Genomic DNA, 21,897 nt, shown 5'->3' on the forward strand with positions numbered 1-21,897 from the left:
AGCTCTTCTTGTTGAATTGATCCCTTTACCATTATGTAATGGCCTTCTTTGTCTCTTTTGATCTTTGTTGGTTTAAAGTCTGTTTTATCAGAGACTATGATTGCAATCCCTGCCTTTTTTTTTTGTTTTCCATTTGCTTGGTAGCTCTTCCTCCATCCCTTTATTTTCAGCCTATGTGCATGTGAGATGGGTCTCCTGAATACAGCAAACTGATGGGTCTTGACTCTTTATCCAATTTGCCAGTCTGTATCTTTTAATTGGACCATTTAGCCTATTTACATTTAAGGTTAATATTGCTGTGTGGACTTGATCCTCTCATTATGATGTTAGCTGGTTATTTTGCTTGTTAGTTGATGCAGTTTCTTCCTAGCATCGATGGTCTTTACATTTTGGCATATTTTTGCAATGGCTGGTACTGGTTGTTCCTTTCCATGTTTAGTGCTTCCTTCAGGAGCTCTTGTAGGGCAGGTCTGGTGGTGACAAAATATCTCAGCATTTGCTTGTCTGTAAAGAATTTTATTTCCCCTTCACTTATGAAACTTAATTTGGCTAGATATGAAACTCTGGGTTTAAAATTCTTTTCTTTAAGAATGTTGAATATTGGCCCCCACTCTCTTCTGGCTTGTAGAGTAAAATGTTTATACCTTTTTCAGACAAATAGAGTAGCTATTGTTTTATACATTTGGGTTACAAAAGTTTTGAAAAATTTGAAATTCAAATAGGTTAAAGGGAATTCTCCAAAGTCATATAACCAGTAAGTTGCTGTTCTGACTCCCAATATGATGTTCTTTCCTCTGTAGTTGTTTAAACCATGGTAATTTTCATAATATTGACATAAATATGCCCGGGTTTGCCATTTCATTTTCTGAACCTTGATGAGAAGAGTCCATCAACAAGAAAGACATTATCTCAGGAAGAATTTTAGTTCACACACACACACAGAGACACACACACATACACACAGATATATATACCTATAATCCCATACATAATAATGTTTCTCTACATATGACTATCAGAGCAAGTATTAATCAAATATTGATGCATACAGACAGTGGGTGTGTTACCTGTACTTGATCCAAATCTTCTTTTATTTTAAACTCTTTTTTCAAGGACATTTTCCTGTAACATAAAATGTTTTAAAATGCATCATGATATTTTTAAATGCATCACTGCTTTGCTTTCTTGAGGAGAACTTTTTAAATCATTTTAAAATAATGAAGTTTTTTTAAAAAATTCGTATTTCTAAGAGACATAAAATTCATACAGGCTAAATTACAAACAACTGAATAACATTTCCCAAGCTAACTTTTCACTGCTATGATTAAATGTGAAAAGACAGATATTCAAAGCATATTGGTCATTTTTTCTTCTTGGGTGTTTTTTTGTTAAAGGTCAAAGCCATTTGTCCCATGAATTTCTTTTCAGGATTTGTGGAACTCTATAAAGTTTGACTTCATAGTTTCCTTTTAAAAAATATTTTAATATCAGGGTTTAACCAGGCAAATTCAAATGCAATAATTATTTCATAATACTAAAGAAAATATTTACTTAAAAATGCTACTTTATAATAATACACATACACAAAAAATAAATAACTTTTTATAAGAATAATACAATTAATAAGTACAGTAGAAAAGAACAGCCAAGACTGTGGAGTTAACAAATTACAAAGCATGAGCTAGACCATCAAAGAAACAATGTAAATCCTTTTTTCCTAAAATTAAAGATTTAATTCTGTTCACCTATTTCTGAATGTATTGTGGTTCAATCTCCTCTTCCAGTCCATTTTTGGTTCTTTGTTCTTCCCTTTTTAGCTTTATCCCATAATCATATACTGATATGCTTATAAAAACATATGTTTGTCAATTTTATGTTTTCAAAAGCTTATTCATAAGTTATGTTTATTTGACTTTAAATTGTTTTTATAAAAAGAAAATATAAATTAATAAGAAAAAAGATTAACATGTATCTTTATGTCTTACTTTTCTGAATCCTCAGGTTTTCCTTTGTCTTTTTTCTTCACTGTTTTACCAACTTTCTTCGTTCGATTATTTCTAGACTTAATTTTCTGTATAATTTTATATAAGCCAGAAATAAAGGGTTGAAAACACAATAAGTTATAGAAAAATATGATAATATATATTGCTAATGTACATTTTACTCTAAGAGTCACTATACAACATTTCAAGAAAAATTATCTGCATAGAAGCAAAACAAAATGACACATCTGGTCTGTTTGTAATAGTGCTTTATGTGGTGTAAGTTGTATATAAGCTAATACATATTAAAACATTTAAATTTTTCTGACAATTACAATCAAATATGTTATAATGTGGCATATGCCTTCCAGAAAATCACCTCACTATGAAAAAACACGCAATAAAACCTGTAGAATGTATGGGGGAAATGGGTTAGGTGCACATCTTGCAAAAACCTTGTAGGTGATATATTTTTAAAAATAAAACCTAAGAAAAACAGTACTATAGTACACAGTTAAATGATTAAGACTACATAAATACCATGAGAAATACAGACTTTTATTTTGAGAAAGACCTGAAACTTGTTTGTGAAAGTGCGCATTGAATAGGTTGCAACTTGTGAGTTATTGCACAGTGGAAGGAAATTACCTGAAATTAAAATGTCATACCACCAGATATGGGCTGGTGTGGCATACTATATACAGGTGAACCAAGGTAGATGGAGAAAGTTTCTTTCTGCTCTTTTTCTTTTTTTTCTTTTTTTCTTTTTTTTTTTTTTGAGATGGGAGTCTCACTCTGTTGTCCATGCTGGAGTGCAGTGGCACAATCTCAGCTCACTGCAACCTCCACCTCCTGGGTTCACACAACTCTCCTGTCTCGGCCTCCTGAGCAGCTCAGATTACAGGGGCTTGCCACCACACCCAGCTAATTTTTGTATTTTTAGTAGAGACGGGATTTCACCATATTGATCAGGCTGGTCTTGAACTCCTGACCTTAGGTGATCCACCCGCCTCGGCCTCCCAAAGTGCTGGGATTACAGGCGTGAGACACCGCACCCAGCCCTTCTGCTTTCACTCATTGTTTTTGCAGATGAAACGGCTTAATTAAGCACATGTGAAATTCAAACTATGCTCAAATTGTTCAATTAAGTTAGAACAAGTTTGCATTTCAAACAAATATTATAGCAGAACTAATCACGTTTTAAAATATTCTTGAGCTGCTGTGTAGTACAAGATCTTTTTCTTTTCAGTAGAAAGAATAAAAATGTATTCAGGGCTTTATTTTTAACTGACAGCAAATAGAAATCCTTTAGTGAGATCATGGCAATTTGACAGTATTATAATTAAGCTCAATCAAGGTACATGGGGTACTTGGAAGATCAAGTTCTACAGCTGCCTATTTCCACATCTTTCAATCCATCTGGTTCCTTAAACAATAGGGGGAAAACCCCTTATTTGGTGGAGGAGGATTTCCAAAATGAAGTTACAGTTTCTCTCTCTCTCAAAATTTACTGTCGTGTCAACTGTTAAAATAGGGCCTTTTGTGTGTTTTGTTATTTCATCTTAATATCACCAGAATTTCTGTAATTCCACAACTGTGATTTTACAATGTAGAAGAGAAATCAGTTCTAGTCTATTGCTTTAGATGTAAAAACAGCTGAAAACCCAAAGTGGATTAGAATTGCTCAAAGATTTTCCTGCCATCGTTTGATACAATCTATTTTCTTGATTCTTGATAGGTGCATAGGAAGCCTAACTTAGAATTCTTTCTACAGGAACATGTCTGATTTCAGGAGTATCCAATGAAGGATCCCATGGATGGCCAGCCAGTTACTCAGAGTAATATGTTTATGAATTAAATGGATTGCATAATGGCACCACTTTTTCTTTGTCACTGTTGGTGGATAAATGACAAAGTAGATTCCAATATCCTGTATAGAAAGGTGGTTACCCAACAGCCTCACTGGTGGCTTGCTAGCAGTAGAGCCTCAAGTCGCACCTCTGTGGCTTTCTGTAAATTTGAGTCCTATAGCCACTTCGAGAATGTGTAATCCCCAAGGCCCACTTGGTCCATGCTGAAGAAGCAGCTGTGACCCCAATCTTGCCCCTTTTGCTCTTCAATATTACTGGAGGAATATGTAATATCTAGGTCAAGTCTAGCAGAGGCTCATCCTAAAAAAAATTGCCAAGTCTTTTCTCAATTAAAACAAAAAAAGCCTCAAGTACATCTCAATCATGTCAAAATTATGGCTAAAAACTGACATTATGTAGGGAAATAGCAGCAGAGAATGGCTAATCTTAAGAAACAACCAACCAACCAAAAAAACAAAACAAAACAAGACCAAAAAAAAAAAAAGTGCCATCCCACCCCTCCCCTTGGTTCTTTCAATTGGAGTTAAAGACTCGAGCCTCTGAGAAAATGAGAAAGGGAAAGCCATAGAGGAAAACTGCTTCAAGGCCAGAATTTTGGGCAAGGTAAAGAAAAAGTTGTACATGAAAGCAGGGACTGTCTGGAAAAGAATCAAAATCTCAAGATCTATTTTTCTTAAATGGGAAAGCTCTGAAACCCAGATCTCTGTTCTACCATCATCCTGATCCTTTAGTTATGGGGCAATAAACTCAAGTGCAATGAGTAAAGTGCCAGCCACGGATACAAAAACAAAATATAAAACAAAATAGCCAACCAAAATAACTCTGGTCTTAGGGTAATAGAAGACATATAGGAAAGGACTGTCTATAGAACACCTGAGGTTCTCAAGAAATTACTATTCAATGGTTCTGTTTTTGCTTACATTAAAAATCAGACTAAAGATTCAAAGATCTTAACTATTAAAGGATGAAAGGAATTTGACAGTGCTTTGAACAGTGATAAAATGGTACCCAAATTTGGTGTTCATACAGTTAACTAAAAAAGATAGTAGCTTAAAAGTTGCAGGAAAAAATGTGAACATACAGAACAATAGAAACAGTCCAGGAAGATGATGCAGCCTGGACACAGCAAGTTTAATGTCTCTGCTGGTGTACACAGAATTAACACCCTTTCCCCTCCTCATCCTCATGCAGGCAATAGAATATACACTAGAAAATTTGACTCTTAATGAATAAAAGGATGGGCTCATACACTTTCATAGCTCTTTTCAAAAAGGATGCTTATAATTTAAAGGATGTCCTAATGGGAAGGAAAGGTACAGGGCAAGAGGCAGTTTCACATTTTAGTCCATTAGTCTTTGGTAGAGCCCAACCAAGGCCAAATTCACCTAGGATGCCCAATGGCTGTGGGGATCTCCACAGTGTCAAGTAAGCAAACCCAAATGAACATGTTGGATTACGAAAAAAAAAAAAAAAAAAAAAGATCTAGAAACTCTTGAAGAAAGAGCTTCACCCTAAAAAGGGAAGAGGAAAATGCTTGGAGGGGAAGGGCTGAGGGTCAGTGTGTGATCTCTGCTGTGGTGCTGGCCAGGGGCTTAGGAGTTAAGCCAAGGGTGGCAGAGACACTCGGTGGCAGTGGCTCTCTTTTCAGGGATCAACTCCAACATGGGCAGTAACAAATCTGTGAAGCCAGCTGCCTCTTCCTGAGACCACTCATACTTCTCCACTAGAACCTCAAAAAGGCCCCAAGGTTTCAGCTTCATGATACGTTTCAGGTCACCTTTTTTGGTGAAAAATTCCTTGGAATATTTTCCTGCCACAATGAGCTTGCAAGGCACCTTCACTAGAAGTTCTATGATCAATGCAATGTGATCTTCATCTTGAGTGTACTCTTCCCCTGAATGAGGTTCAAATAAATAGGCATCTGTGGCCAGTTCAAAGGCCATGCATGTCATGCTCCAAATGTCAGCAGGGGTATTACAGCCAGATCCTATTAGAACTTCCAAGGAATGATATTGCCTCGTTTGAATATCTTCAGTGAAATGTTTGTGCACCCAACAAGCATTTCCAAGATCAGCAATCTTCACCTTGAACTTTTCTGCATTTTTTGGCTCAAGGGAATTAACAAGAAAATTTCCAGCCGTGGATTTTCCTTTGTTGTCCAGTGGTCCATTATGTTCTTGCTCTTGTTCATCTTCACAGGGTATCTCTGACCGAATGCTTTCTTGAAGTTGGCTAATGTACTCTTCACTGAATGACTAATCTATAGTTGAGGAAGACTGGCACACCATGGAGTCTGACACCTCAGATGTTATAGGAGTCTGTTTCTTGAGATGTGCTACTGTCTCCATTTTGGGAGCTTAGGAAACTAGATTCCTGATTCAAATTTTGGACATCACGGTCATTAGCATTATGTAGATCCTCTTTATGCCTCAATGTTTCATTATTACTGTTCTGAGTATAATTAATGACTTCAATCACTCCATTGCAATTTATTTCTGCTGCACCACCCTCTGTATCACGTTCCATAAGTGTTTGATCCTGGCCAACGTACTTGACTCTTCAAGTTTTTCTTGGGTCATTTTATTAGGTGGGTTCTCTTTCAAGGGTCTTTCAACAGGACTCTCTGATTCTTCTTGCTTGTTTGGTCTTTTTTGCCCAAGGTCCGACTCTCTCCATTTCCTCAATTTCCTGCATTCGCTTCTCTAGTAATTCTGCCTGGCGCTTCTGCCTCTTCTTCAATTTCTTCTTCTTCTTCTTTGACATTTTGTCAGCTGGTTTAGGTTGGGGAGCAGTACTGACTGCAGATCCAGAAGGTGGAGGAGCTCCAGACTGCTGCCATTTGGTTGCTTCTGCAGCCAGGCTCCGAAAGTACTGCTCATTCACTGACAATAAGATGTTCTCTGGTTTAATGTCAGTGTGGATGATACGGCACTTGGTATGTAAATAATCAAGACTCTGTAACAACTTGCTGAATAATTTTTTTGACACAAAGCAGTGGAAGCCCCTGATAATTGGACTTGGTGATCCACTTGAGCAGATGATGCCCCAAAACTTCAAATACCATGCAGATATGTGTTCCATTAACTCTTGATATTTTAAAGTCGTCTAGTAGTTGTACAACCATTTCTCTATTTGGATTATTAGGATCTGGATTGCGAGCTGACTTCAGCAACCGGATTTTATCTAGTGCTGTTTCAGTGTAATGTTCAGCACTTTTAACTACTTTCATTGCCACAAATTTCTTCCCGTGAATATCCCATGATAACCATATCATTGAAAAGTGTCCCCAGCCTAACTTTTGGATCACGTGGTATCTCCCGTTGAATAGATCTCCAATTTTCACAAGATGATAACTTCCTTTACAATAATCATTAGGATCTTCTTGCTTATCATCATCAGATCCCAGAATCTCCTCTTCCTGATCTGGTAGATCACTCTTGGAGTGGAGAGCAGAGCCTCGGTGCTGAGTTTCAGATTTCCTTTGGGCTTTGTCCTTCTTGGGTATGGTCCTTTTCTTTCGGGCCTGGAGCGCAAACACTTTCCACTCCATGGTGAGACCAATAACTGCCAGGCGCCTGTGCACCACTACAAGATCATTTTATACAAGAAAGTAAGGGAAAAAATTAACAGTTAAAAATTATTTAAAATTTTAGGATATTTGGACAAGATGGCAGACTAGAAGCATCTCATATGCACCATTCTCACAGATCAGAAAAAAAAGGGGCTAGTAAACATTGACCCTGCAGGCCGATCATCTGAGAAACCACGTTATGATCCATCAAGGCAGCAGGGTAACACAAAGAGCAGAGATGAGTGAGGTGGGACACCAGCATGTCTGGGCTCAGTGCAGAGCCAGGAGAACCTTTCAATATGGGAAAGGTTGAGTAAGTGAACCATTTTCCAACATGGGAAAGGGTGAGAGCCCCTAGCGGGATTCAGCTCTCCACAGGGACCTGAGCAAGACTGGAAATGGGAGAAACCCCCTGGGCCCCCACCAACTCTACCACATTTCTAGACTGAAGTAGGAGCCACTGGGACATTTTGTGGGGGCAACTCTTGCGTCCACGGAGACCTCTACAAGCCTTGGGCCCAAGGGCAGACCAGTACCAATGTCACTGCCTCAGTAAAAACTACAGTTGCAGTACCTGGGAGCTGTATGATTTATCCATGTCTTCTTGCCAGATGGGGCTCAAGGCCAGCTTCCGAACTAGCAGGGCCATTTTAGGCCGAACTCAGCTGGCCACTCCACCCACCCCCACCACTGGTAGCCAGGCAGGTGAGGCTTCCTAGAGCTTCCAGCCCAGCAGTCCTGCTTTTGTGTGAACTCAGCTGGAGGGTGCAGCCTCCTGCTTTCCCAGGAAATACCCAGAGAGCTGAGCAGGTGACTCCACCCACCCCTCCCATGGAAACTCATATTGGCAACACCTTCTAGAGCTTCCAGCCCAGTGGCCATGCTTCTGTGTAAACTCAGCGATAGGGTGCACCTTCCTGTTGTCCCAGGAAGCATCTAGACTATAGACCAGGCATCCCCACCCACCCCTACTTCTGGTAGCCAGGTGAGCCATGCCTGGTAGAGCTTCTAACTCAGTGGTCCTACTTCTGCCTGAATTTGCCTCCTGCTGCCCTGGAAACACACAGAAAGCAGGGCGAGCAACTCTATCCACACCTGTGGCTCTCTAAAATAAATCAGTCAGACAAAAACAAAGATAAAAAATGAAAAAAAAAACTGAGAAATTTGGGGTTAGGTAGAGGTCAAATCTATGACTTATTGGTATTCCTGAAAGAGGCGGGGGAAAAGCAAGCAACCTGGAAAACATATTTCACTGTATCACTGATGAAAACTTACCCAACCTCGCTAGAGAGGACAACATTCAAATCTAAGAAATACACAGAGCCCCTGAAAGGTATTACACAAGAAGATAATCTCCAAGACACATAATCATCAGATTTTTCAAAAGTCAACATGTAAGAAAAAATGATAAAGGTAACTAGAGAGAATGTGCAGGTCACCTACAAAAAGAACCCCACCCATCAGGCTAAAAGTGGACCTTTCAGCAGAAATCCTACAAGCCAGAAGAGATCAGGGGCGGGGCAGGCGGGAGGCCTATATTCAGCATTCCTAAAGAAAAAAATTTCCAGCCAAGAATTTCATATCCAGCCAAACTGAATGCCATACGTGGAAAAGAAATAAGATCCTTTTCAGGCAATCAAATGCTAACAACATGATAGCGAGATCAAACTCATACACATCAATATTAACACAGAATGTAAATGGGCTAAATGCCCAAATTTAAAGGTACAGAGTGGCAAGCTGGAAAAAGAAGCAAGACCCAATGGTATGCTATCTTCAAGAGATCCATCTCACAGGCAATCCACATAGGCTCAAAATAAAAAGAGAAAAATTTACCATGCACATGGAAAACAGGAAAAAGCAGGAGTTGCAAACCTAATTTCAGGCAAAATGAACTTTAGGTGAATAAAGATCAAGCAAGGTAAAGATGGGCAGTACATATTGGTAAAGGGTTCAATTCTACAGGAAGATTTAACTATTCTAAACATATACACACCCAACATAGGACCACGCAAATTGATACCCAGGGTAAGCAAGTTCTTAGAGACCTACAAAGAGACTTAGACCCACACACAATAATAGTGGGACACTGCTATTAGACAGAAGACCCCACTGACAGTATTAGACAGACCATTGAGGCAGAAAATAAACAAAGATATTCAGCACCTAAACTCAACATTTGACCAGTGGACAAACAGACACTACACAACGCTCCAACCAAAAACAACAGAATATACATTCTTCTCATCACGACATAGCACGTACTCCAAAAAAACTAACTGGCCATAAAATAATCCTTAGCAAATTTAAAAAAAATCAAAATCATACCAACCATACTCTCAGACAACAGCAAAATAAAAATAGATATCAAGACTAAGAAAATCACTCAAAACCATACAATTACATGGAATTTAAACAACCCCCTCCTGAAGACATTTGGGTAAACAATGAAATTAAGGCAGAAATTAGGAAGTTCTTTGAAACTAATGAGAACAAAGATACAACATACCAGAAACTCTAGGACACAACTAAGGCAGTGTTAAGAGGGAAGTTTATAACACTAAATGCCCAATATGAAAAAGTTAGAAAGGTCTAAAATTAACAACCTAACCTCACAACTAGAAGAAGAGAAGAGTAAGCCAACCCCAAAACAAGCAAAAGGTAAGAAGTACCCAAATCAGAACTGAACTGAAGAAACTGAGATACAAAAAGAATATGAAAGATCAACAAATCCAGAAATTGGTTTTATAAAAAATTAACAAGATAGACCACTAGCTAGACAAATAAAGAAAAACAGAGAGCAGATCCTGATAAACACAATTAGAGATGACAAAGCAGATGTTACCACGGACACCACAGAAATACAAATAACCATCAGAAACTACTATGATTGCCTCTATGCACACAAACCAGAAAATCTATACTAGAAATGAGTACATCAAACTAGAAATGGATAAATTCCTGGACACATACAACCACCCAAAAATGATCCAGGAAGAAACTGAATCCCTGAGCAGACCAATAATGATTTCCAAAATTGAATTAGTAACAAAAAGCTTACCAACCAAAATAAGCCCAGGACCAGACAGATTCACAGCCAAATTCTACCAGATATATAAAGAAGCGCTGGTGCCATTCCTACTAAAATGATTCAGAAAAACTGAGGAGGAGGACTCCTCCCCAACTCATTCTATGAGGCCAGCGTCATCCTGATGCCAAAACTTGGCAGAGACATAACAAATAAAGAAAACTTCAGGCCAATATCTTGATGAACATAGATACAAAAATCTCCTCAACAAAATACTAGCAAACTGCTTCCAGAGGCACATCAAAAACCTAACCACCATGATCAAATAGGCTTTATCCCTGGGATGCAAAGTTGATTCAACATAAGCAAATCAACAAATCTGATTCACCAAATAAACAGAACTAAAAACCAAAACCACATTATTATCTCGATAGAGGCAGAAAAGACTTTCAATAAAATTCAACATCGCTTCATGTTAAAAACCTTCAATAAACTAGGCATTGAAGGAACATACATCAAAATAATAAAAGCTATCTATGACAAAACCACAGCCAACATCATATTGAATGGGTAAAAGCTGAAAGCATTTCCCTTGAAAATCAGCACAAGACAATGATGCCCTCTCTCACCATTTCTATCCAACACAATATTGGAAGTCCTGGCAAGAGCAATCAGACAAGGGAAAGCAATAAAGGGCATCCAGGTAGGAAGAGAGGAAGTGAAACTACCCCTGTTTGCCAGCATGATTCTATATCTAGAAAACTCCATAGCCTTGGCCCAAAATCTCCTTCAGCTGATGAACAACGTCAGCAAAGTTTCAGGGTACAAAATCAATATACAAAATTAGTAGCACTCCTATACATCAATATCCAAGCCAAGAGCCAAATCAGGAATGCAATCGCATTCTCAACTGCCACAAAAAGAATAAAATATCTAGGCATATAGCTAACTATGGAAGTGAAGGATCTCCACAATGAGAACTTTAAAACACTACTCAAAGAAATCAGATGACACAAACAAATGGGAAAACATTCCATGCTCATGGACAGTGAGAATCAATATTGTTAAAATGGTCATACTTCCCAAAGCGATTTAAAGTTTCAAAGCTATTCCTATCAAACTACCAATGTCATTCTTCACAGAAATAGAAAAAACTATTCTAAAATGCATAAGGAACCAAAAAAGAATCAGAATAGCCAAGGCAATCCTAAGCAAAAAGAATAAAGCTAAAGGCATCACACTACCCAACTTAAAACTATACTAAAGGGCTATAGTAACCAAAACAGCATGGTACTGGTGCAAAAACAGACACCTAGGCCAATGGAACAGAATAGAGAAGCCAGAAATAAGGCTGCACACCTAAAACTATCTGATCTTCAACATACCTGACAAAAACAAGCAATGAAGAAAGGACTCCCCATTCAAAAACTGAGGGTGGAATAACTGGCCAGCCATATGCAGAAAATTGAAATTGTACCCCTACCTTACACCACATTCAAAAATCAACTCAAAATGAATTAAAGACTTAAATGAAAACCCAAAACTATAAAAACTCTGGAAGATAACCTAGGAAATACCATTCTGGACATAGGACTTGGCAAAGATTTTATGATAAAGATGCCAAAAGCCATTTCAACAAAGACAAAAACAAATGAGATCTAAACTAAAGAGCTTCTGCATAACAAAAGAAACTATCAACAGAGTAAACAGGCAACCTAGAGATTGGGAGAAAATATTAGTAAACTATGCATCTGACAAAGGTGTTATATCCAGAATCTATAAGGAACTTAAATTTACAAGGAAAAAATGACTCCATTAAAAAGGGGACAAAGGACATGAATGGACAATTTTCAAAAGAAGACATACATGTAGCCAACAAACATACAAAAAATGCACAACATCAGTAATCATTAGAGAAGTGCAAACCAAAACCATAATAAAATATCATATCATATCATATCAGTCACAATGGCAACTATTAAAAAGTCAAAAAGTAACAGATGCCAGTGAGGTTGAGGAGAAAAGGGAAAATTTACACACTGCTGGTGGGAGTGTAAATTAGTGTAAATTAGTTGTGGAAAGCAGTGTGGTGATTCCTCAAAGAACTTAAAAAAGAGTTACCATTTGACTCAGCAATCTCATTGTTGGGTATATACCCAAAGGAATATAAATCATTTTACCATGAAGACACATGCACATATATGGTTATTGCAGCACCATTCACAACAGCAAATACATGGAGTCAACTTAAATGCCCATCAACGGTGGGTTGGATAAAGAAAATGTGATACGTATACACCATGGAATACTACATAGCTATAAAAAATAATTAGATAATATCCTCTGCAGCAACATGGATGGAGCTGGAAGCCATTATCCAAATGGCTAGTGCCAAATACCCCCATGATCTTACTTATAAGGGTGAGCTAAACAACAAGACCACATGGATTCTAGGAGAGTAACAACAGACATTGGGGCCTACTTGAGAGTGCAGAGTGGTAGGAGGAAGGGGATCAGAAAAAACACCTATCGGGTACTATGCTTATTACCCAGGTGATAAAATTATCTGTACACCAAACACCCATGACATGCGAAGTTTACCTATATAACAAACCTGCCCATGTACCCCTAAACCTAAAATAAAAGTTAACCAAAATGTGAGTTTGCTGGGAGGAAATAGATATATTCAAATGCTAGCAGCTTGTGAGATGGCAAGACTTAAGTCTCAAAAAGCCATCTCAAAATCTCAAGCCGCCTAGAGGATGTTTAAGGGGAAAGGTGGTATGGAAATGATGCACAGGAGAGGCATAGGGTGTAGGTCTGCTCGTTGCTTTCTGATGGCTAGCTGGAGTAACAGACCATCCACAAGCCTGGATGGTGTCATCTCTGCATGGGTCTGGTTATAGACTAACTGCTCCAATTTCTTCCTGGAAGGGAGAAAATTGCAACCACCCTCTCTGCTTCCTGCCTGGGTTGTTTCAAGATTAGCCTTTGGAATTCTCAAGCAAACAGGTAGTTAGATACATATGTAGCAAGAAACAAACTGAGGGAGGGGTTACTTCTAGAGTAAACTAGCAACCTGGCTATCCCAGTGAGGACCAAACTCTGACCTTTTCTCTCTGTTGCTGAAATTCCTATTTAAGGGGCCTGGGAAGACATGCCCTATAAACCATAAAATCTAAATAGACGCATTTTATTTAACCCTATATAACATTGCTTACTCTCTAACCTGACTCTGGCATCACATCACATGACAGATAAAGAAAGAAATCCAAATATTTGACCCCAAAATATGTTTCTTTGCCATATTTTGAAACAGTCCTACAAAGCCATCTGTTACTGGGGAGATTTGCATCTGTAAATAACTTCTATTAATGTAATTAACGTAATTAGATCTTTCCCCTTTCCTCCCAACCTTGAAGAGATTAGCTGAGAGTCCAGCACCCCTTAAAGGTCTAAACAGGAAACATTTGCCATCTATTGTTTCTAAGGGTAGCCACCTATGAGATTTCATATAATAAGAACTTGGTCTCCAAGCCCCTTCTCTTTACCTAGACACTCCTTTCCATTGATTCCAGATCTTTAGATAATAATAACTTGACTCTTTCAATCAATTGCCAGTCAGAAAACCTTGAATCCATCTATGACCTGTAAGCGCACCCCACACACATCCCTCCTTCAAGTTGTCCCCCACCTTTGCTAACCAAACCAATGTATACTTCCCACGTATTGACTGATGTCTTATGTCTCCCTAAAATGTATAAAACCAAACTGTAACCCAATTGCCTTAGTCGCTCATATTTGGCTCAGGGCAAACTTCTTTAAATATTTTTAAAAATTAGATTAGCTTAATAATAAGTACCTATTAAGGCAGTAGGTGGTTATTTCTTGTTTTAAACCACAACTCCCAGTGAATACCAAATTCACTATAGTGGCACTCTTCTCGTAAGTTAAATACAAAGCACTGAGATTTTCACCAGCAACAACCCAGAACATAAATATAAAGATGGGACATATTTTCCTACCATCTGCCTGGAGTTTTTCCACTTCTCTGGGTCCTCAAAGAAGTGAAAAAAACTCCAGGCAGATGGTAGGAAAATTGAATTTCCACATCCATGATGCCCCTCCCCACATTCTGTCCTGCCACAAACATGCAGAAGAAAATCTTCCCCCAAGTCCAAATTTCTACACTGCAAAAAGTCAGAATGAGGGGGTCAACCAGCTTTCCCACAACGCTGGGTTCCTTGACAGGAGACTTGACTTGCTTTAACTCTCAGGACGCATTGTAACTGCCTAAAGTGAGAAATATTACCAACGACAGACAGAGACAAAGAAGAAAAGTAAAACTACCATCCCCAGCCCTGGAAACTCTGTAACTTGACCAAAGGAGATGCCATATCAGAGTGGCTATTCAGCAGGACCACGATGTAGAAGGAACATTCATTCCCAAATCCTTTGGCCCAAATCCCTGGCCAGCCTTCCCACACTGCTGGGATAAACCGTTTGAGACCTCCCCAATTCCAGACAAGCAGCACTCTCATCATTTACTAGAGCTGAGGTCAACCAGGGCTTAAGAAGCCACCGAGAGGCCCCCAAAAAAGCAGCAAACCAGTGATAAATACTTGCAATATATATCCATTTTTTAAAAAAAGCCAGAAAGAGAAATTGGGAATAAATAAGTAATTCTTCAAAGCAAAGGCATAGGCATATACCCACAAGAAACAACAGCAAACAAGGAACCATAACCTCCCCAAAAGGACAAACCAAAAACACCGTGATTGACCATAGCAAGATGTTAATTCATGAGTTCTCAGAACAAGAATTCAAAATAACAATTTTAAGGAAACTCAATGATCTCCAAGGTAGCACAAAAAAGAAATTCAGAAATTTACCAGATAAAGGTAACAACAAGATTAAGATAATTTTTTAAAAACTCAAACAAATATTGGAACTGAGAAATACATTTGCTGAACTGAAGAACTCATTAGAGGCTCTCAACAGCAGAATGGACCAAGTAGAGGAAAAAAATTCAGTGAAATCTAAGATTGGCTATTTGAAAATACGCAGTCAGAGGAGAAAAAAGAAGAAAGAATGAAAAGGAATAAAAATTACCTTCAAGATATAGAAAATTACTTTAAAGAACCAAATCTAAAAATTATTGATGTTCAAGAGAGAGCTGAGGAAAAGAAAGGGGTAGAAAGCTTATTCAAAGAAATAATAACAGAAAACTTTCCAAAACTTCTGAAAGATGTCAATATCCAGGTAAAAGAAATTCTGAGAACACCAAACAGATTCAACCCAAGGAAGACTACATAAGACACATAATAATGAAGCTCTCAAAGGTCAAGAACAAAGAGAGAATCCTAAAAGAAGCAAGAGAAAAGAAGCAAATAACATATTAAAAAACTCCAATTTGTCCAGCAACAGACTTTTTAATGAAAACAATATAGGCCAGAATGCAGTAGAATCAGATTTTCAAAGTGTTGAAAGAAAACAACTTCCATTCAAGAATACCATCAAAATTATCCTCCAAATATGAAGAAGATATAAAGTCTTCTCCAGAAAAATAAAGCTGAGAGAATTCACAACTACCAGACCCATCTTATTTTTAAAAAAATGCTAAAGGGATTTCTTCAATCTGAAAAAATAAAATAAAATAAAATAAAACACTGATATGCAAAATAAAAATAAAATTTTTCCAGGTATAAAACCCATGGTAAAATTAGGCACATTAAGAAACCCAAAATACTCTATGTTGCAACTGTGGTGTGCAATTTGATCATAACTCTATTATGAAGTCCAAAGACAAATCTATCAAAAATAAAAATATTATGGCAACCTGTTAAGAGATTGGTAATATAAAATATGTAAACTGAGACAACTTACTCAAAATGTGGGGGAGAAATTAAAGTGTAGAATTGTGTGTGTGTGTGTGTGTGTGTGTGTGTGTGTGTTTCCTTTGTTTCTATTCTTTTATTTGGGATTAAAGATAAATTATCAACTCTTTAAAACAACTTGTTTTAAGTATACAATGTCCTTTGTAAGCCTCATGGCAACCACATCACAAAAACATGTAATAGATTCATTAAAAGTCAAAAGCAATAAATCAGAACATATTATCATAAAAAAGTATTTAACCACAAAGGAAAACAGTAAGAAAGAAAGAAAAGAAGGACTCAAAACAATTAGAAAACAGGCATCAAAATGCTCATAGTAAGATCTTATTTTTCAACAATAACACTGAATGTAAATGGTCTCAATTCTTCAATTAAAAGCCATAGAGTGGCTGAATGAATAAAGAAACAAGACTCAATGATATGCTGCTCTCAAGAAACCCACCTACTTTACCTCTAAAGACACACACAGCCTGAAAGTGAATGGAGTAGAAAAATATATTCCATGTAACTGGAAACCAAAAAAGAGCAGGAGTAACTATACTTAGATAAAATAGACTATAAATCTAAGATTGCAAAAAAAGACAAAGAAAGTCACTATATAATAATACAGAGGTCAATTCAGCAAGAGGATGTAACAATTATAAATACCTGTGAATTCAATAACAGAACTCCCAAATATATAAAGCAAACATTAACTAAAATATAGATCTCTAGGGAGAGATAAACTGTAATACAGTAACAATAAGGGACTTTAAATGACACACAAAATTGAATAGGCCTATCTGGCATTTACAGAACATTTCACCCAACTGCTACAGAATACACATTGTTTTCATCAATATATGGAGCATTCTTCAGAATAGACCATATCTTAGGCTATCAAACAAATCTGAACAAATACAAAACATAGAAATCATTTCAAGGATAATTTGTAACTTAAATAGAATAAAACCATAAGTCAATTAACAAAAGGAAAACCTCAAAAACTACACAAACACATAGATGTTACCATGTTCCTAAACAACCAATGAGTCAATAAAGAAATTAAGAATGACACTTAAAAATTTCTTCAAACAAATTAAAATGGGAATATAACATACCAAAGTTTATAGAATATGGCAAAAGCATTAAGAAGACAATTTATAGCAATAAATGCTGATGTTAAGGAAAAAAGTAGAAAGACTTCAAATAACTTAATGATGAACCTCAAGGAACTACAAAAGGAAAAAGAAATCAAACCCAAAATAAGTAGAAGAAAAGAAATAATGAAGATTAAAGCAGAAATACATGATATTGAGACTAAGAAATGTGCAGAAACTCAACAAAGAAAAAGTTGATGTTTTGAAAAGATAAACAGCATTGATAAGCCTTTAGACTAAGAAAAGAAGAGAAAAACCCAAATAAATTCAGAAGCTAAAAAGGAGAAATAACAACTAAGACCTCAGAATACAAAGAATCACTAGAGACTACTATGAATAACAGTAGTCAACAAATTGGAATACCTACAAGAAATAGATAAATTCCTGGACATACTCAACCTATCAAGATTGAACCATGGAGAAACAGAAAACATCAACAAACCAGTAATAAGTAACAAGATCAAGGTATAATAGAAAGTCTCCCAACAAAGTTAAACCCAGGACCTGATGGTTTCACTGCTGAATTTTACTAAACATTTAAAGAAGATCTAATACCAATCCTACTCAAATTCTTCAAAAGTAGAAGAGAAGGGAATGCTTCCAAATGCATTCTACAAGGCCAGCATTACCTTGATATCAAAACCAGACAGCGACACAGCAAAAAAAGAAAACTACACGCCAATATGACTGATGAACATAGATGTAGAAATCTGCAACGAAATACAAATCAAACTCAACAACACATTTAAAGATCATTTATGGCTAGGTGCAGTGGCTCACATCTATAATCTCAACATTTTGGGAGGCTGAGATAGGAGGATTACTTCCACCCAGGAGTTCAAGACAAGCCTGGGCAACAAAAAGAACATTAGCCAGGCATGGCGGCACATACCTGTAGTTCCAGCTACTAGGGAGGCTGAGGGGGAGGGATTGCTTGAGCCCAGGAGGCCAAAGCTGCAGTGAGTCAAGACTACACCACTGCACTCCAGCCTGGATGACTGACTGAGACTTTGTCTCAAAAAAAAAAAAAAAAAGAATCAATCACCGTGATCAAGTAAGAGCCATCATCCCAGGAACATAAAGATGGTTCAATGTCTACAAATCAATAAACATGATATATCATATTAAGAGAATCAAGAACAAAAACCATGATTATTTCAACTGCTGAAAAAGCAATTGATAAACTTCAACATCCTTTATGATAAAAACCCTCATCAAAATAGGTATAGATGGAACATACTTCAAAATTATAAAGGTCATCTATAACAAACTCACAGCTAACATTATACTGAATGGGGAATAATTGAAGGTCTTTCCTCCAAGGACTGGAAAAAGACAAGGATGTCAACTTTTACCACTTTTATTAAACATAACACTGGAAGTCCTGGCCAGAAAAATTAGGTAACAAAAAGAAATAAAGGGAATCCAAATGGTAAAGGAAGAAGTCAAATTATCCTTGTTCACAGATAATATAACCTTATACCTAGAAAAACCTAGAGTCAACCCCCAAGAAAACTGTTAGAACTGATTAACAAATTCAATAAAATTGCAGGATACAAAATCAATATGCAAAACTCAGAATCAATTATATACCATTTCACTGAACTGAAAAAGAAATCAAAAAAAAATTCCATTTAAAGCATGAACAGTGTTATGTTTAATAAAACTGTTGAAAGTAGACATCCTTGTCTTGTTCCATTCCTTGGAGGAAACGTCTTCAGTTTTTCCCCATTCAGTATAGTGTTAGCTGTGGGTTTGTTATAAATGACCTTTATTATTTTGAGGTAAGTATGACCATACTGCCAAAACTAATCTATAAATTCAATGGAATTCCCAGCAAAATACCACGATCATTCTTCACAGAATTAGAAAATACAACCCTAAAATTCATATGGAACCAAAAAAGAGTTCACACAGCCAAAGCAAGACTAAGCAAAAAGAAGAAATCTGGAGGCATCACATCACCTGACTTCAAACTATTCCATAAGGCTATAGTCACCAAAACAGTGTGGTACTGGTATAAAAATAGGCATATAGACCACTGGTACAGAATGGAGAACCCAGAAATAAAGTCAAATACTTATAGTCAACTGATCTTTCACAAAGCAAAGAAAAACATAAAGTGGGGAAAGGACACCCTATTCAACAAATGGTGCTGGGATAATTGGCAAGCCTCATGTAGGAGAATGAAGCTGGATCCTCATCTTTCACCTTATACAAAAATCAACTCAAGATGGATCAAAGACTTAAATCTAAGGCCTAAAACCATAAAGATTCTAGAAGATAATATCAGAAAAACCCTTCTAGACATTGGTTTAGGCAAAGACTTCATAACTAAGAGCCCAAAAGCAAGTGCAACAAAAACAAAGATAAATAGATGGGACTTAAACTAAAAAGCTTCTGCACAGGAAAAGAAACAATCAGCAAAGTAAAGGGACAACCCACAGCATGGAAGAAGATTCTTGCAATCTATACATCTGACAAAAGACTAGTATCCGGAATCTACAAGGAACTGAAACAAATTAGCAAGAACAAAACAAGTAATCCCATTAGAAAGCGGGCTAAGGACATGAATAGACAATTTTCAAAAGAAGATATACAAATGGCCAATAAACATGAAAAAAAATGCTCAACATCACTAATGATCAGGGAAATGCAATACAAAACCACAATGCGACACCACCTTACTCCTACAAGGATGGTCACAATCAAAGAATCAAAAAATAATAGATGTTGGTGTGGATGTAGTAAAAAGGGTACACCTTTACGCTGCTGGTGGGAATGTAAACTAGTACAACCGCTATGGAAAACAGCGTGGAGATATTGCGAGAACCCACTCCTGATGTTTAACATGGGTTCTTTTCTATTTCCTAAGTGTCTTGGATGGGTTGAGAAATAAAGGGAAAGAGCATAAGAGAGAGAAATTTAAAGCTAGGTGTCCGGGGGAGACATCACATGTCGGCAGGATCCGTGATGTTCCCCAAGCCATAAAACCAGCAAGTTTTTATTAGTGATTTTCAAAAGGGGAGGGAGTGCATGAATAGGGTGTGGGTCACAGAGATCACAGACTTCACAAGGTAATAAAATATCACAAAGCAAATGGAGGCAGGGCGAGATCACAGGACCACCGGAGAAGGAGAAATTAAAATTGCTAATGAAGTTTCAGGCACGCTTTGTCATTGATAACATCTTATCAGGAAATAGGGTTTGAGAGCAGATAACCTGTCTGACCACAATTTATTAGGCAGAAATTTTCCTCCACCTAATAAGCCTGGGAGTGCTATAGGAGACCGGGGCTTATTTCATCCCTTTGGCTTCGACCATAAAAGACGGGGGGCCTTAAAAGGGGCCATCTATAAGCCTACCTTCAGGGTGCATTCTCTTTCTCAGGGATGTTCCTTGCTGAGAAAAAGAATTCAGCGATATTTCTCCTATTTACTTATGAAAGAGGAGAAATATAGCTCTGTTCCATCTGGCTCACCGGTGGCCAGTTCAAAGTTACCTCTCTTGTTCCCTGAACATCGCTGTTATCCTGTTCTTTTTTAAGATGCCCAGATTTCATATTGTTCAAACACACATGCTCTACAAACAATTTGTGCAGTTGATACAATCACAGGGTCCTGAGGCAACATTCATCCTCCTCAGTTTACAAAGAAGATGACAGGACTAAGAGATTAAAGTAAAGACAAGCATAGGAAAACACAAGGATATTCATTGGAGAAGTGATAAGTGTCCATGAAATCTTCACAGTTTATGTTCAGAGATTACAGTAAAGACAGATGTAAGAAATTATAAAAGTATTAATTTGGGGAGCTAATAAATGTCCATGAAATCTTCATAATTTATGTTCTTCTGCCACGGCTTCAGTCGGTCCCTCCGTTCGGGGTCCCTGACTTCCCGCAACATGGAGATTCCTTTAAAAATTACAAGTAGGTCAGGCGCAGTGGTTCATGCCTGTAGTCCCAGCACTTTGGGAAGCCAAGGCAGGCAGATCATGAGGTCAGGAGTTCAAGACCAGCCTGGCCAACATGTGAAACCCCATCTCTACTAAAAATACAAAAATTAGCTGGGCATGGTGGTGGGTGCCTGTAATCCCAGCTACTTGGGAGGCCGAGGCAGGAGAATCATTTGAACCCAGGAGGCAGAGGTTGCAGTGAGCTGAGACCGCACCATTACACTCTAGCCTGAGTGACAGGGCAAGACTCCGTATCAAAAAAAAAAACAAAAACTACAAGTAGACAGTAGATCTACCATTTGATCCAGCAATCCCATGACTGGGTATCTACCCAGAGGAAAAGAAGTCATTATACAAAAAAGGTATTTGCATTTGCATGTTTATAGCAGCACAATTTGCAACTGCAAAATATGGAACGAGCCCAAATGTCCATCAATCGATGAGTGGATAAAGA

The 21,897-nt window shown here is 37.5% G+C and overlaps 1 protein-coding gene and 1 pseudogene across 2 annotated transcripts in view; both read right to left on the bottom strand.

Annotated features, from left to right (window-relative positions):
- The window catches only part of LOC105537655 (coiled-coil domain-containing protein 7), a 117,478-nt gene that overhangs the window by 15,641 nt on the left and 79,940 nt on the right, over positions 1–21,897 (bottom strand). Inside the window, exons 13-14 of the mRNA XM_011977296.1 lie at positions 1,986–2,071; positions 1,068–1,122 (exon numbers count right to left, since the gene is read on the bottom strand). Coding sequence (XP_011832686.1) covers positions 1,068–1,122; positions 1,986–2,071 — 141 coding nt within the window. The remainder of the gene's footprint in view (positions 1–1,067; positions 1,123–1,985; positions 2,072–21,897) is intronic.
- Positions 5,224–7,430, bottom strand: LOC105537654 (annotated as a pseudogene). Its single transcript, XR_001005753.1, has one exon. The product of XR_001005753.1 is annotated as an SRSF protein kinase 1 pseudogene (transcript).

The sequence above is a fragment of the Mandrillus leucophaeus genome, unplaced genomic scaffold (assembly GCF_000951045.1).
Source record: "Mandrillus leucophaeus isolate KB7577 unplaced genomic scaffold, Mleu.le_1.0 Scaffold178, whole genome shotgun sequence".
Classification (NCBI taxonomy): Eukaryota; Metazoa; Chordata; class Mammalia; order Primates; family Cercopithecidae; genus Mandrillus; species Mandrillus leucophaeus.